This window comes from Coturnix japonica, chromosome 22, assembly GCF_054131305.1.
Source record: "Coturnix japonica strain WE chromosome 22, WE-NBRP24, whole genome shotgun sequence".
In the NCBI taxonomy this organism is placed as follows: Eukaryota; Metazoa; Chordata; class Aves; order Galliformes; family Phasianidae; genus Coturnix; species Coturnix japonica.
Genome location: NC_140684.1, coordinates 3,704,765 through 3,720,838, shown reverse-complemented (window position 1 = coordinate 3,720,838; position 16,074 = coordinate 3,704,765). Strand labels below are relative to the sequence as shown.

The window sequence follows — 16,074 nt, the reverse complement described above, 5'->3', positions numbered from 1 at the left end:
CACCATGTGTGTAGCACAGGAACTTTTCTCTTGCCTTTGTTTGCCCCTGTCACCCAGGCAGTGAGCTCAGAGAGGTGGTTTCTGGCACAGTTTACATTGAGAGCCCTCCTGTCGCTTCTCAGTCCCCTCAAGTTCTGCTGGAAAAACTGTGGAATAATCCAGGCTTGGGCAGGCTTTAATCTTGCTCAGCTTTGCCTTAAGCAAGGGTGACGTTTTGAGGGCATGCAGCATTTTTCTGATGCAACTGCTTTTGTGATCACTTTCATGCGGAGTTTGCTGTGGGGGGGAAAACTCATCACCTTTAGCTGAAAGAAATATCGTGGTACCTCAGGAACATCTGTTTGGTTTTTGTTTGGATTTGACTGGTTGGCCTAAAAGCTTTCCATGCCCAACTGATGTTTGTTCCTTACCACCAACATTCTAGTGTACATTGAGCACAACCACCTCTAGAGCCCAAAGCAACCAGCTTTGTTGCTCTCTTCTAATCGTTCCTGTCCTGAAGCATTAGCTCTGCAATGAGTCTCTTCCCACAGCAGTCAACCAGGGTGGGATCAGTGGGGCTGTCTGCAGGGTCTGCCAGCCCCGGCTGTGGGCCATCCTCTGCCTGGAGCAGCTGGGAGAGGCTCAGCTCTGTGTGTGTGCATGGGAGTTAGGAAACTTCACTACCGAAGTATAGTCCATGTATTTACCTCTTCTGATCCTCTTGCAGTGTGTCCTCCCTGCTGGCTGGGAGGGCTTTCTGTATGGGAATGAATGAGGAGCAGATCCTGCCCTCTGCAGCAAAGGGAGGCAGCGCATCCTGCTCCTGTGTGCGCAGCTCTTCCATTGCCTGGTTTTGTGCAAAAGGAAAGATGTAGTATCGGTTGGCGCGTTGCTTACACATCCCTGCTGGGACTTGATGGTGGTGCACAGCTGTTAGGAAAATCCAGCATAATAGCAAACAACATCACGTGGTTTTAAAGAGCAATTTCATTTTGCTTGAGTGAAAGCTTGTTGCTATGGCGCTGCAAGTATTGCAGCATCCTGCAGCTTCAGGAAACCACGAAGGCAGGCTCCAGTCCGTGCTTTCTGCCCTACGTGCTGCACGAAAATCCAGTGTTAATTTCTCTTTCTGTTGGTGTCTGAAGCTCTCTGAGAACCTTAAAAATGAAGAACACGCCTCAGTTCCTGCTGACTCAGCAGTGGAAGAGGGGAGCTGACCCAGGACCTCAAGCCACCAGCAGCCCCAAAACCTCCATGTATCTCAATGAGAGCGGCTCCCCGTATGGCACATGCTTTGTGTCCCTACACAAGCAGCCAGGTGCTGTTTTCTCCATTCCTGCAGCACAGCAGACACGTGGAAGGCTGCCTGACCAGGTTGGTGTGGGAATCCTTCCCACCTCCTGGCTCTTGCTGTCTGGTTCATTCTTGTTTTTTGACTTTCATTTTAACCCATTTGAATTTCAAGCTGGTAAAATGTAGCTGTTACATATGAACAAGCAATGGTATACAGCAATCTGACAACAGATTGAACTCCTTTAGAAGTAAACAAAGCGGTTTGGGAGAGAGAAGATGAAATGCAAGATGGTTCCTGAGTGCATGCGAACACCCACGAGACACGTGGGAGCTTGAAAATAGGTGCACATGGGTCTGTGGCACCTGCCCAGCGCAGGGTTTGCCAGTAATTGCTCCTTCTTCCTTCTCCCTTTGGGGTTTGTGGATGTCAGGCTTTGGGCTGGAGGAACTGGACTGCTGGGAGTTCTGATTGGCCAACATACCTGCAACAGGTTGGCCAGCATTTTTGTTCCATATATGAGTGTGCATTGCTTTGCCAGGCTGTGCCCAAAGGCAAAGCCACAGCTGTGCTGTGAGCACCAGCACTGCTGTGTAAAAACACACTAACGAGCTGCAGCTGACATGGGCTGCACAAGGGATGCCTCCTGCTTCCCTGCTACTGCTGCACGCTGTTCTATTTCCTGTGACTTCTAAGGCAACAGTTTGACCTGCCCCATTCTTCCTCCACTGCTGATCACATCTTTACCTGACTATGTGGCAGCTGGACTCACTGCTGGGCAGCGGCAGGGGAGGGATGTTGGTGTGGCTGCTGCCTCCACTGCATCCCCAGCTGCTGCCCAATTGTTCCCTGTGATTTCGTTCAGCTTTCTTCCAGGATCTGGATCTTCACTTTCTAAAGGGCAGCATAACAGCTTTAAAAACAAACAAACAAACAAGTGCTTCAGGATATTGATCTGACTGTGCGCTGCACACTGAGCAATCCAGCACTGTGGGCACATAGAGTGGATGTAGGGGGAGCAGTGAGTGTGCCACCCCCAAACCCTGCACTGATCCTTGTGCTCAGGTAACCCGGCTTCACTTGAGGGTGGGCACCCGATGTCTGTGGTCTCCAGCGGGAATCCCTCAGCACAGCAGCTCCAGGACTGACCTTTTTCAGCCTCCTTGGGTGATGCATGACAGCAGTTGGTGCTGCTGGGCAGCCGGGTTTTGTAGCAAGGGGTGCTGTGCTGTGCTGTGCCCCTTCTGCAGGCAGTGCTGGGGATGTGTGTGTGCCACTGGATGTCACTGTCGCCTCGTGGTGCCTCGGGCACAGGGATGGCAGTGAGTAGCAGTGGGTGCAGCGCTCAGCAGCAGCATCTCCATTGCTCTGGGCTATCCCAGAGGAGAAAGAGAGGTTTTGCATTGCCTGCCATGTTGATTGATTGACTTTTGCTTATAACAAGCAAACTTCGGGGGCTTCAGGTGGCCTGAGAGAGTAAGGAAACAAGAAAGGAGCGGGGGGCTAATTTCTCTGCTAATGAGCTGCTGGTGGTGTAGGAGAGGCAGCAGACTGAGTGGGGATGCAGGGCTGCTCAGGTGCATTCAGTAAGACTGAAAATGGAATTGGGATTGGTGTGCAAGCTGAAGTGTGGCTTTTAAAGGCCTGAAACCTGCAGTGAGGAAAGGGGAAGGCAGAGCTCTGGTTGTAAGCTAGTAAGGCTGACAGAGGACCTTACTCTCCTTTAAGGATAGCTTACCTAATTACATATTCATTAAGCTGTTACGCTCTCTCATTTAAACAACGTGTTCCCAACCAATCTATGTCTGCCCCAGCACTGCTGCTGTGCTCCAATGGGGGACAGCTGCTCCCTGGTTCTCCCACCTCCTTCCCATGGCACAGGCTGCACCTACCCTTCGCTTTCCCACTTTTATCCTCCCCAAGCTGAAGCTGTGCAATCCTGTGTTTTGATTTTTGATTCAGGTAGAGCAATAGGATACAACAGTTTGGGGGCGTTTGCTGCTCGACACTCCTGCTTTTCTTTTCCTTTCCATCTCCTTGTTGTTGGGCTGTTCTAGAGCCCTCTAAAGGAGCCAACACCCTGATTTCCCTCTGCACTAACAGCCAGAGCTCCCACTCACCAACAGCTGCTTTGCTGCCAGCACTCAGATGGCCACAGCTCTTTAAGGTGAAGCACAGGATCACACCTACTGCAGTTTCCTAAATTGCTCAGAACATTTTCCCAGATGCCTCCAGTATTGCTGGGGTTTTTTTCCCTTTTTTTAAATATTGGGTTAGTTTTTAATATTTTTGAATAAACTTCTCCAAGTGTTTCTTAAGGACCTTTGAGCTTCCTGGTGCACTCAGCCTTTGCTCTGGAGCTGTGTTTGTGGGTGGCTGTGAGTCTACTTTGCACGGCTTAACCCTTTGGGGTGGGGCTCTCAGGAACCCACTCATTACAGCTCTATTCCTGGTGATGCTCGGGCACAGAAGCAGCATTGACAACCTCTTGCTTTACCTGAATGAGTTGATTCTTCCAGAGCTCAGCTTTACCAGATATAACTAAGGATCAGAGTTTGGTCTGCAAAGCATGGCTGGGAATGTGGCATTGGTGAACTGCTCCCGAAACTGCAACTCATGATGTTGGGGAGAGCAGCTCAGCTTCCTGCCTCTGGGTGAGGAAGGCTGCTGTCCTGTTTGCTTACCTGGAACTTTTGCATCTTGTTTCTCTGGATGTATTTATACAGCTTCTGCAGCTGCTTTTCATCCTTGTCTGAGAAGAGGGAGGCGAACCTCCACATCATCCTAGGGAGAAGATACATGGGCTGCATATGTGAGCACAGATTGCATCCTCTTCCTCCTGCTGGCTCTGGCTTATGCAGGGGGCCACTGGTGAATCCTTTGTATGGTACTTTTGTCCTTTTCCCTGAAGCTTATAATCAAAGCCTTACTTACTTCTTCCAGTGCCGGACCTCTGAGGCTCTGCAGTGCTGCTGGAGGAACAAGTTGATGCGGTCCCCAATTATGGTCACGCTTTCCTTCATGTACTTCAATTTCTTCTTCCTGGAGAGCTGCTGGGGCAAGTGCAGCTTCCTGAGTGACCTCTTGAAGGGCCTCAAGTACTCCTTACACTGCAAAGGAAGTGTTGGAATAGCTGTTCTCTGTTAGTAAGCCACTTAAATAGTTGTCTGGAAAAGCACCAGAGGAGTGTTTCTGGGTGAGTGCATTGCATGTGGGGATGGGGGCTGAAGTGGGTCCCTGCCATCACCATGAAGGAGCCCATCCAGCACCTTGTGAGCTTCATGTTGCCACAGACAAAGTATGTTGGGGTAATACAGAAGGGGACTGAGGGATTTTCACAACTGGGACTTCCCTTTTGACATCATAGGGTGAAACGTATTAACTTCAGACTATTAAACAGCTGTTGTTCTGCACAGATGGGAAAAGGGAGCTGCTTTTCACACACTGCTGCTTCCTGTGGCCATGCCTGGGATGGTGCAAACCTCAGCTGGTGATGCAAGAGTAAGTGCTGTGTCTATACCCTCCCCTCCGTGTGGCTTTTAGCATGTTACGCACATGGGGCTGTGTTGGGAGTGTGTGGCTAAGGGTGGCTTGTCCATGCATGGGCAGCAGTGTGGGATGCAGCTTTAGGGCTGCAGGGTGGGTGACACCACGCCATCGAAGCTCCATATGAAATGCTGAAGTAGCAATACACGTTCCTAAAGACTGAGTGGTGTGATTTTCGGTGGGGATGGTCCGTTGTTTGCTGAACTGAAGTGTGATGCTGGGAACACAGCAGTGAGGTTAACCACTGCGGCTTTCCTCCATGCACGAAGGTTTAGTGTGCTGTCCTGCTGTCTGCTTCCTCTGTCAGACCCCCCTGGGTGTTATTTTTTTCTCTCATTCTCGAGATGCCTTTTCCCCCACTGCCAAATCCCATCCAGTGTCTCACAATTTTGAAGATATCCTGGTTGAGGCCGACCGTGGAGCAGATGAGTGGGGCCCAATGCAGTGCACGACCCGTACTGCCCAGTGCAGGGACTGCTGCCTCCGCGTTGGCCACATCATTCCTCAGGTCCTGTGGGTGCCAGAGGCAGAGGTCAGTTACCCACTGGTGCCAGTTCTGTGCCCCTTCCTAAAGGCATAGCTGAGGACAAACCCCACCTTCAGGCTTAGAAGTGTTGCTCTTCCTGCCAAAAGCATTTCAGATTGGGTTTTCAGAGGTGCTTAATGAAGGCAAGTGTTTAATTGCAATTAAAATCTGTAAGAATTGGTCACCTCATTTTTTTTTTGGATGCGTGACCAACCTAAACCCAAGGTAATGGCGTATTTTACAACACCCTGTGGTATGTAATGAGAGAAATCCCTCCCTCTCTAATGTTCTCTGCCCTGTAGGAAGATCTCTTTGCAAACTTGATCCCAAACTGAGTTTTGGAAGTGTCACCAAGGCCGAGCCCCGCTCTGGCTGTGTGTCCCTTCCTGCTCATGCTCACCTTCCCAGCTACGCTGCTGCTGACTGCCTGCTCCTCTGTGCCCACCTGCTCCATGGCACACAGAGCCCTTGTGCTGCCACCTCCACACCAGGTGAGGAAGGGAAGTAACCACACAAAGAATGTTTGTGGGTCACCAGGGTGCCTGGATACGGGCTCCGAGTTCCACCAGCCATGGGGATGGCTGGGATATGCTGATGGGGAATGGAACTGGTGGTTGTGATCGTCATCCATCCATAGTGTGGTCAGAATGGGCCTTGTTCCTCCTCTCACATTGCAGCCACTGGTCTGAGCTGCTGTTGAGGTGGCCCTGCTGGGTGTGGAGCAGGCACAGGGTGCAACACAAGGTGTTGTTAAAGGAGCTTGTTGGAGCTGTGTTCTCAGTTCCCATTGTGGTGTAATGGAAATCTGGAGGTATCTCCTTTGCAGGTGCCACCCACAGTGAGGTGTAGCTCTCTTTTAAAGCTCTTAGTTCTAGTAAAGAATAAATTGCTCTTGCCAGGAGGAAGAAAGGCTCGTAGTTTAAGGGATTATTTTTTGGAGATTTCCTTCCAGGCCAAATGCTTTAACAAAGAAAACTGTGTTGGTCATGCACTGACCAGTCAGACAAGTGCAATTGTTTCGTCCCTCAGACAATTAGTGTAATTGCTGCAGCTGTGATTCAGCTGTGCTCCTGTGCCAGGTCGCTTCTGGCACCGGGAGTCAGCGCTGGGCTGCACAAAGGCCCTCTCTGAGGTTCCATGGCCTCATGGAGGGGACAGCTCTGCTCCCATCAGAGCACACATGGCTGGTGTAGCATCTCTGTGCCCCCCCAGTGCCTGAAGTTTTGCTTTCAGTCCCTGACGTGGGAGCAGACACGGGGACAGTTATCTCCAAATGCTTTGCAGTTGGCTTTGCTTTGACTCTCTGAGGTCTGCTGCTATTTGTTTAGTCTGTGCTGAGATTTCAAGGTATGTTATGCATTAGTTAACGTGAAGCAAGGTCACTGCAGAGCAGAGGATTCATGACAGAGAGGGTAAGTGAAGCTGTTCTAGCTTCAGCCTGGGTTTGGCAGGGCCAGAGGTGGAGGTGGCTTAGTAGAAGGGGATGTTGAAAAGTTGAAGGCTGTGTTGAAAGCGCGCTCAGTTTCTCAATGCCTGCTGCCTGCTGCACACCCTCTTCCTTGCCCTCTGCCTGCAGCTGTGACACCCATCCTGGTGTGGCCACCTCCAGAGGCTCAAGCCAAGAAGTTGGCAGCTCATGTCCTCAGCTCTCACCTCAGGGCATTGAAGGGCGGTGTGTTCCCGGCAAACAGGAGCACTGAGAGCAATAAAGCTGCTTCAGCACAGGCTCTCACATGTGGTAGCAGCTAGATTAAAGGCTGTGCAGGTACTCCGGGACACACACTGGTTGTTATCACAGGCATAACCCATATTTGCTTGGCTGTATCTGTGTACCTGTGAGACTACAGCCTCTACAAGCACATGACAGCCGCATGGAAAGGCTCTCCTGCTTTCTCCTGCATACGCTGCACCTTGCAGGCCGGGAGGTCCCCTTGGACATGGCAGCATACGTTCTGCTTCTGGGAGCGTGCTGCATCTGAAGCACAGCCAAAGTGGAGGGGCACAAACAGCAGCTTCGGACAGACCTCCCTGGGCAGCCTCTATCTGAGAACCTCACTGTGTTTGGGAGCTGTCAGCCAGGGTCAGGGTGAAGCAGTGACCTTCCAGCCTTCTCTGGCACTGCTTATTCTCCAGCTCTGCTACTGTACTAAAAAGCTGAGGCTGCAAAATGCCTTTTCCCACTGTTGAGCTGTCTGATAGTGCTCCAAGCTGTACTCTGACCGCAGAAGCCATAACCCTTCCCTGCCCTTGAATTTCTATGATTGCACTGAGCAAAACTGCAGGTCGTTTTGGACATGGCAGAAGGTGCACTGAAGATGGCACAACCCAGACCACATCTCTGTAAATCTATCGGGTTATATCGCTTACTTGAGGTCAGGAGTCCTTCCAAACAATGTTCTAATCGGGTGGGGAAAAGTCAGGTGTACAAATAGATTACACGTCTCATATTTCTCCTAGTGAAAGGAAAGGGGCTCAAGTGCTGCTCAGACGCTGCTGTGACAGCGCAGCCCAGGAGCGCTTCCAGTTCTCTGACAGCTCTCCTGCAAACAGTGATTTCTGCACCTTAGCAAGCGCTTTCCAGGAGCTGTGCAAGTGCAAACAGCAAAGCTTTGCTGGCACAGCAGCTCTTCCAGTGCAAGGCTGGGCACGTAACCAAAAGGAAGCACTTGTGAAGACATCCTTTGCATGGCTGCTGCTTGTTGGTTTGTGCAGATTTAGCATGAAAACCTCAGGTGATTTGATGAGTCAGGGTGAAAACAATGCAGGCAGGTATCTGATGCAATATTGATTTAGCAGTAGGTCACAGGGAAGGAGAGCTGATAAATGCAGATAAATGTACAGGTAGTTGGTTTAAGTGTAATGTAAAATGTGTGTACAGGGTGATGTAGTTAAACCTAAAAACCAGACAACATTGCCAGATGCATTGCAATGCGATATTAAAAAGGAATCGTCAAGAGGAATGTTTCTTAGTAACCTGTTCGTACGATGTGGAGGGTGAACGCCTCATTTGATACAGTGATTAATGATGCTCAGCACGGATGCCCAGCCTGCAGGGTGGAGGCTTTGCTAATTGTCCTGGAAATTCCTTTCCTCGTGCTTAAGGATGATGCAAACTTTCACAGCCAACCAGTGACCTGTCCTCCTGCAGCTGGGCTCCCATCAGTGCAGCTCGTAGCCCTCGTGTCAGCGGGAGAGACCAAAAAGAGGATTTGGGCCTCATTGCTGTTTGTATGTGATGTTACTAGAGGAATTCTTTTTTGTTGAGGTTGAAAGTTTTTCATTTAATTATTTGGCTGAGAAAATGTGGTGAAAACCCCAAATGTGCTTTGTGACCAGTGGTACGTCGAGGTGGAATATGAAGCTGAAACCACATCTGCAACCCTTTCATCCTCTGTCCCTCATGAAATCGGATCAGATGTGCTCCTAGTGTTCCCACCCTGGGTGGCCCAAAGCTGCTGGTGACCAATTCTTCCCTGTCAATAAATGCATCTTGGTGTGTATGTAAGTTAGCTCATGTTTCAGCTGTTTTGCAGGTGAGTTTCTCCCTTTGCGTTTCCAGTCAGACGGTAATGAGTTTTTTTTGGTGTTTGCTGATGTCATATAGCTGCTTTCTGAAGCCTTTTGAAGTCTTCAGGAAATGAAAGAGCATTATCAACTTCCTCCATGTTTTGTGAGAAACAGGACAGTTTCAGGCCTTCCTTCTTACTGTGTGTCAAAAGTTTTCAGAGTTTCTTATGCAAATGGAAACAAGTCTTGCTAATGACATGTTAATAAACCCTTCCCTTTGCTTCAGCTTAACAAGGTGGGTATCTAAACATTGAGAGCAATCCAATTTCTCTTGCTAACCCTTTGGATGATGCAATAGGAGCTGCCCGAGGTGCTACCTGCTTCATTCATCTTCCCCTCCCCACCAATTTACCCACTACTGTAGCAAGTTAGCAGAAAAAATAATAAACATAAAGGAGTGAAAAGGGCTTTTCCTCTCTTTGCAATAGAGAAGTAAAGCTTCCCAAAGGGGTTCTCCTGTCCTGTGTCAGTTTTCAGTCTTGTGGCTTTTCTCTGAATGAACCAGCAGGGGAAAACGTGTTTTGTATCTCTCTGTACAGAGAGGATGGAAAATACCACCCAGCCAGAGCAACTGGTGCACTCAGTTTCAGTGCCCCTATTTATGGCACAGGCTCCTAAATCTGTATCACCTTTTCTCCTCCTCCTTTCTCCCTCAGAAGCTCTGCTACCCACCTCCCATGGTCTCTCTGCTAACACAGGAGCTGCGCTGGGCAAGTTTCCAGCACAGTCAGTGCCAGCGGGCTGCCAGCCTGCAGGCACAGCGTGACGATGCTCTGGGCAGTGATGGGAGCTGGGCTGGCAGGGCTCAGGCTGCTGGCAGTGCCCTCATGCTGTCCCTGCTCTGACCCATGCCCTTTGCCTAGCACAGCCCTGTGCTGTACTGCACAAAGCTGGGGCTGTTTGTACTATTCTGCTTAGCACTTACTTCAGATGGTGGATTTTTCAGAGGAAGTCAGGTTTGGGTTTGGGGGCATTTTCTTATTTTTTATGTTTGGTTTTACTTTGAAAAGAAAGGAATTTCCCCTCCAGTCTACAGAACGCAGCTATCAAGAGAAGCAGTTAATTTTTCTATCTTTAAACATTAAACCACATTTAATTAACAAAAATGAAGGTGTTTGTCTGATGGATTTCAGACTCCGTCCTTATTGCAGTGGGGCAGCTGCAGTGAAATGCAGGCCCTGCTGGGATGTGCAGAGGAGAAAAAACAGTGTGTGCCAATGTCTGCAGTGCTCTGATTCCCTCCTACCAGCCCCAAAATACTAAATGTGATTCTTTGTCTGGCATATGGGGATTTGGAGAATTGTTGCTAATTACTGCAGTTGTGTGATCTAGCTTAACCAGCTTAAATAATATATTAAGTGCTTTTACTATCTTCCACAACATGCTGGAATGCAAAGAGGAGCATTTAATGCTGTTGACACATTACAGCAGGCATAAGATATAGCATTAATTTGCAGATGAACTGGGTTTGGATGACGTATTACTGGTATAAATTGCAGTCAGGGCTCTGGGCTGTGCAGGTAGATGCTGTGCAGCACAGGGCACAAACCTCTGTCTGTGGGGCTTGAGTCTGCAGGGCAGGGGGCACTGAGTGACCACAGGGAACATTAAGGCTGGTTCCAGGCAGGTGCCTAGAAAGGCTGATCCAGAGAAAGGAGGAAGATGCTATAAGCTACTGAAGAATTCTTATTTTACCTCCACCCTTTATCCAGGGAAGTAACAATTCTGATAGTCATCAGTTTACGCCCAAATTCTGCTGTCTCTTCCTTCCAAATCTGTAATTTCTATCATCTGTATGAACAGAATGTGAGAAGGGCATGCCATGAGTGTGCTGCTGCTGGACTCGGAGTGATGAATAGCTCTGGAGCAGCTGAGCACAGCTCATCTGAGGTGAAGGATCTTGTAAGACACGTGGTTCATCTTCATTTTTCCTGTTGTTTTGGGAGTGGTAGGGATGACAATGACTGACACTTCAGGATGTTATAAACCACAAAGGGAAATAGTGATAGTGATAAAAAGGCCTGCATGTTCTGACCTGTAATTTGGTTTAGTCCCTGTAAAATGACAGGGACTGTTGGAATGTGCAGTAATTAGCTGTGTTTTACCTACTTGAAACTAAAGCACTGTGCAGGCTTTGCAGATTAAAGAAAATTATGTCGCTTTTTGTCTGTTTTTGCTTGATTTTAGCTTGAAAACAGGGAGGTGAAAGGCTTGTGTCGAATCTTCAAGAAAAATTTGGTTCTTAAAAGGCTGTGGAGAAAGTATGATCTGAAGACCTTCAGTTTCCTGGCTGTGACACAGAATTAACAGCTACATTTATTCTGATTCTGTTTTAATATTCTGGCTGAGAAGCAAACAAAAAGAACTCCCTAGGCTGGCTTCAGTGAAATGGAAGAACTGATAGACAATAATGGGGTAGAGGCTGGCAGAGGAATGATTGTTGCCGATGCTGGCAGAGGAATGATTGTTGCCGATGCTGGCAGGATAATGTTCTCTCCACGCTTCGGATGCTATAAAATGATAGATATCTAATGCTAAAAATTGAGAGATGCTCTCTGGGAGATAGGAAACACTGTGCAAAAGTGTTTTTTTCTGATTGGCCACATGGAAAAATCCAAGGTCATAGACAAGGCATCTTGCAGGGATGCACAGCTGGTACCTCAGCACTGAAACTGGCAGAACCAACCAGAAGGATGTTAGTTGGCTGTGTGGGTAAAAATGGAAGGGCAAAATGAAAGAGGAAGAAAGAGCTGGGAAGTGATAAGAGAAACGAGAGGAGAAGTTCTTGCCCATTGTCGTGGTGTCCAAGCACTCTGTAGCAACTTCAAATTGCTCTCTTCCTTGAATGCACCAATTTTCTTTTTTGAGCTGCAACGATTTGGCTCCTCCAACTCCTCTGAACTGGCCATCGACTGCTGAGATCTGCTCAAGAATCTGCACAATACTCCAGGCTGAATTTAGGTACGGTCACTGAAGAGCTGCTGGGCCAGAAGCTCTTACATGAGCAGCTGGGCTTCTAACCAAAGGGAGAGGGAGTGCCAAAAGCTTTTATGGATCTTTTTTGATGCTGAGTTTTATATAACAAAAACACATGCAAATGCAAACTCGGTAGGCAAAATATCTGATTAATCCCCAGTGCTTTACCTCGCTTTGTGGGTACAACTGCCCACAGAGGTGGCAGAGTGTGACACTGAAGGAGCTCTGTCCAGCAGCGATTTACCACACGTTTTTGAGCCACTGTAGCACATCAACAGCCACTGGGTGCTCAGCTGAGGTGGCAGCTAAGCACTCTGACCATCTCCACCCTGTTTGCTGCTGCATATTGGGGGGATGAGGAGTGACGAGGTCTGAGCAGATGGCAGCCCTTGGACCTTTTTTGGTGCATTGTTGGCTCGACCAGCAGCTCTTCATCGACTCTGAGCAGATTACAAGCATGATATTAGCTCAGATAATGCCACTTTGTAAATAAACTTAATTACTATCATTAGCTGTTTGACACCATAAAATACAGGTCTCTTATTTTGATGTCTTTTTTTCTCTCTCTTAGTGTCCCTGGGGTGGTGTCACTTTTGGATCACTGACAGTGGCAGTGGGCACACCAACCTTAACACGTCCTGAGCTCTACTGCCTGGCATGGTGCTGAAGGTTGACAGGTTTATCTGTTTGGGATTTCCTCTTGTTTAGTGCCTGAATTATGTAAAACTTTAATAAGCAAATAGGATACTTTGGCTCTGCCTCCCAAAACCTGAAATGGAATCAAGGGAAGTACAAGGGTGCACCAGATGATGTGCTGGTCCTGGCTCTGTGGTTTTTGCTTTACGCTGCTGTCCTGTTGTTCTGGGATGTTTTCCATTGTGTCAGCTATTGGCAAAATGTTCATGAAGTTGTTACAGGAGTTATGTTTTGATACTGCTTTTTCTGTATACAACAGTCGAACTGCTAAGATGACGTTTGTTGGAGATCCTGTGTGCAGCAGCTGTTGGGATGAGAAGAAAGCAGCTCTCCCTTTGAAAGGAAAGCTGCCCCATTGTGCCACGGTGGTGAGCCGCTGCCTGCTGTGCTCCTTTGCTGTCGCACTCTGGGGGCAATGAGAACATCCTCTTCCTACAACATAACTCAGTGTAATTTGGATAAACATTAGTCACTTCTTGCAAAGCCATTCCTTTGATTTGCTTTTCTGTTATTAATTACTTGCACTTCCTCTCGTCACACTGCTTTCTTGTTCTTTTTCTTTGCTGCTGAAGATGGAGCTGCAGAGAAATCCTTCACTTCCATTTCCAGCAGCACGTGGGTTATCTGCCTACAAGAGAGTACAGAACTATTTACTCAACCACATGTTTTTTCTGGTTGTTTCTTGATGACAGATACTACTCCTAATCTACACAACGACAACACTTTGAGACAGGAGATCTGTGTTCCCATCAATTTTTGCTGTGCTGATAAATCACAACATATCTCACTTTCTGAATGATGTGTTTCTGGATTTAGGTCTGCTCTTCTTCCTTTGTCAGTTTTCCTTAGTGCTAGCAACAGCCTTGCCAAAGCTCATCTGTTCCCTTAGTGCTCAGCCCAGCAAGCTGATTAATTCTATCACTCTTCTCCCACTACCAGCATACTCAAACAGGTTGATAGAAAATCAGGAAGGATGTGATGTTTACAAATGCTCCCAATGCATCATGATTTTCTTCTTGCTCTGCTTAGTTGTGGCACCTTGTGTCCTCTGGGTTGAGGGGATGTCAGCAATGTCTGCCAGGTAAAAGGAGGAGTTCTCCTGTTCTCTGTGGGTCTCAAGTGCAGTGGTGTCACCCCACATGCATGTGAGCTTTGAGTGCAATGCACCTTATGGTGTTTTCTTCTGTACACATGTGCCTCAATTTCTTTGGTTATGCAGATAATGCTGTTGTAGCATGAGCTGAAATTATGTAGCACTATTGATATGGACAGCAATTTGAGTCACTTCAAACCTGTCGTGATCTCTCTGAGCAAAAGCATCAGGGGGGAAGCAGCAAAACTAATAACTCACCTTCCTCCTCCTTCTTAAGAGGTGGCAAAACCAAGCAGAGGCCATATGCAACACAAACAGGGCTCCTGCCTCGCTCCTCTGTTCCTGGAGAGGGAGGGGAACTGCAGCCCACGTTGCTCCTCCTGCTTCCCCACCATGTTTGTATGGTAATACGTACGGTTTGGGTGGCACTGTCTCAGTGGGAAAGAAAGCACAGGGTGTCTGCTGCTGCTGCTGGAAGCACTGTGTTCATTAACACAGTGGAAGCAAACTGGAGGGTTATGGGGTTTGCAGAAACCCCATCTGAGTATTTGCAGTTAAAAAAATTATATGTATATGCAAAACTTACTAAAAACACAATGGTGCTTCTGGAGATAGAAAATATTAAAGACCTCATTTTCTTTGCTGTTGCTGCAGTGAGGTTATTAAAACAGAATTCTGTAAATACTACATCAATTTTCTCGTGTGTGTGGTGGTGGGTTTGTTTATTTGTCTGGTTTTTTTTAACTATTATTATTCAGTTTTGACCATAAAAGCCACAGTCTTTTTCCCAGCAATGTTCTGCTCATAGTTCATGTTGGCAATAGTGCTTCAGACCTGCCTGGATTGTAAGTGTGAGACAGGAGGGCCCTGGTAAGAGTTTGTCCCTTTGTTTCTGATCCTAGTTCATACAAACCTGTCATGAATGTCACCCTCTGAATACTATCTCAAACCACTTGTCTCCTGCAACATGGGACAGAAGCTGTGTTTTGCATGTGTAGCTGGGTTGTTCTTTAAGGAAGTCTCTCATATTTCCCACTGATAACACCACAATTAGATTGGCAGAAAATGATTTGAGAAATTTCTCTCACTCATCACTTAATTATAACTAAAAAGATACAAAACCATTCCGCTCTCAGGTAAATGAAGATTCTCATTGTACCATGATGTGTCTCCCATCTCCTGCTCTTTCCAAATACTTGAGCTGTGCTCTGCTGCGCTGCACTCAGGGCTGTGTGAAGCACAAGGGATCAAAGCTGTCTCACGTCTGCACAGTGCCTGCTGCAGTGTGTCTCCAACCTTCACTGATGATTTGCACTGTCTTCTTGTTCTTTTCCATCTCTGTGCTGAAAAACTCTGCTTCCATCTAGCTGGTATTAAGCACAAATACTAAAGAATAGTCTAAAGTATTTGACCTGTTTATTTATTTGAAGCATTTTCAACTTAAAGATTGCAGTTAGCCTGGAGAACGGAGTGCAGCATTTACACAGAACACTATAATGCATTTATTTTGAAGTAGTTTACAAAAATTGACCAGTCCTTAAATGTCAGATGTCCACGGAGGGAGACAGATAGTGGGGAAAGAGGCAGAGATGTAGAGGCAAATAATAGAGCAGGGATCAAACTTATGTTTTCAGTTCCCCTTTTATTTTAAGTGAAGCTTGAATCAGGAAATCCTATGGACTACACCACTGTTGTTCTCAGAATTGTTTTCATTCACCGCAGCACTTCCACAATTATATTGGGTTCATCTCTTCTGAGTTCAGATCTTATCAATGCCATTTGAATGCAGATGTCCACTTCAGCCTTAGCTTGCAGCTCAACTCCGTGACTCTTCATTTCTTTCTGGCAGCCTGGAGACTGCCTGGCACCTTCCTGGGCACTGACAGCTGCCCTGCCATTAATACCATGTTGCCATGCAGCTCCTGCAGCCCCTGCACAGGAATAGATATCTGCTATACCACAGACAGCTGTCAGGGATGCAAAGATGCTTAAAGATGTTTGCTAGTTGCATCTGAATCTGTGATTCGTGAGTGGTTGAATAAATCATAGCAATCAATTGACAGATGAGCAGTCGCAGTTAGCTTTACTTATACAGCACTCTTCAAACAGAAGAGAGGAGGTCAGTTCATCTAATAGGAGTTTACATTCACTATATCTTAATTTGATTTACCTTTGGCATAACATTTAAATAGTAGCAATATCTGTAACCTTGTGCTCCCCAATAAGATTCATTAAAAACTTACCACCAGATCTAATCCACAGTTAGCATACAAAGTCTTATCTCTGGGTTCCTGCTTCAGTGCCTTTGAGAACATGCTTAATTTAATCTGAACAAAGACACTGCCATCATAAGCCTCCAGTCTGATTTTCCAATCTAGAATATCTTTGTTATTAAAT

The 16,074-nt window shown here is 47.3% G+C and overlaps 1 protein-coding gene and 1 long non-coding RNA gene across 3 annotated transcripts; one reads left to right on the top strand and one right to left on the bottom strand.

The window, feature by feature from the left end:
* Positions 1-939: 939 nt before the first annotated feature.
* CHCT1 (CHD1 helical C-terminal domain containing 1) lies at positions 940-6,334 on the bottom strand. Of its 2 annotated transcripts, none has more exons than XM_085521674.1 (6): positions 5,746-6,334; positions 5,205-5,330; positions 4,208-4,323; positions 3,958-4,057; positions 2,021-2,186; positions 940-1,139 (listed from the first exon to the last, which is right to left on the bottom strand). In XM_085521674.1, the coding sequence occupies exons 1-5, from the start codon at positions 5,974-5,976 to the stop codon at positions 2,025-2,027; spliced, it is 735 nt and encodes a 244-aa protein (XP_085377800.1). In that variant the 5' UTR covers positions 5,977-6,334; the 3' UTR covers positions 940-1,139; positions 2,021-2,024. The 2 variants fall into 2 exon arrangements, with proteins under 2 accessions (XP_085377800.1, XP_015736259.3); XM_015880773.3 differs by having other exon boundaries at positions 941-1,139; positions 4,208-4,383; positions 5,746-6,319.
* Positions 6,335-8,542: 2,208 nt separating this feature from the next.
* Positions 8,543-14,364, top strand: LOC146757379 (uncharacterized). Its single transcript, XR_014936380.1, has 2 exons — positions 8,543-11,873; positions 12,460-14,364. It is a non-coding gene; the product is annotated as an uncharacterized LOC146757379 (long non-coding RNA).
* The last annotated feature ends 1,710 nt before the right edge of the window (positions 14,365-16,074 follow it).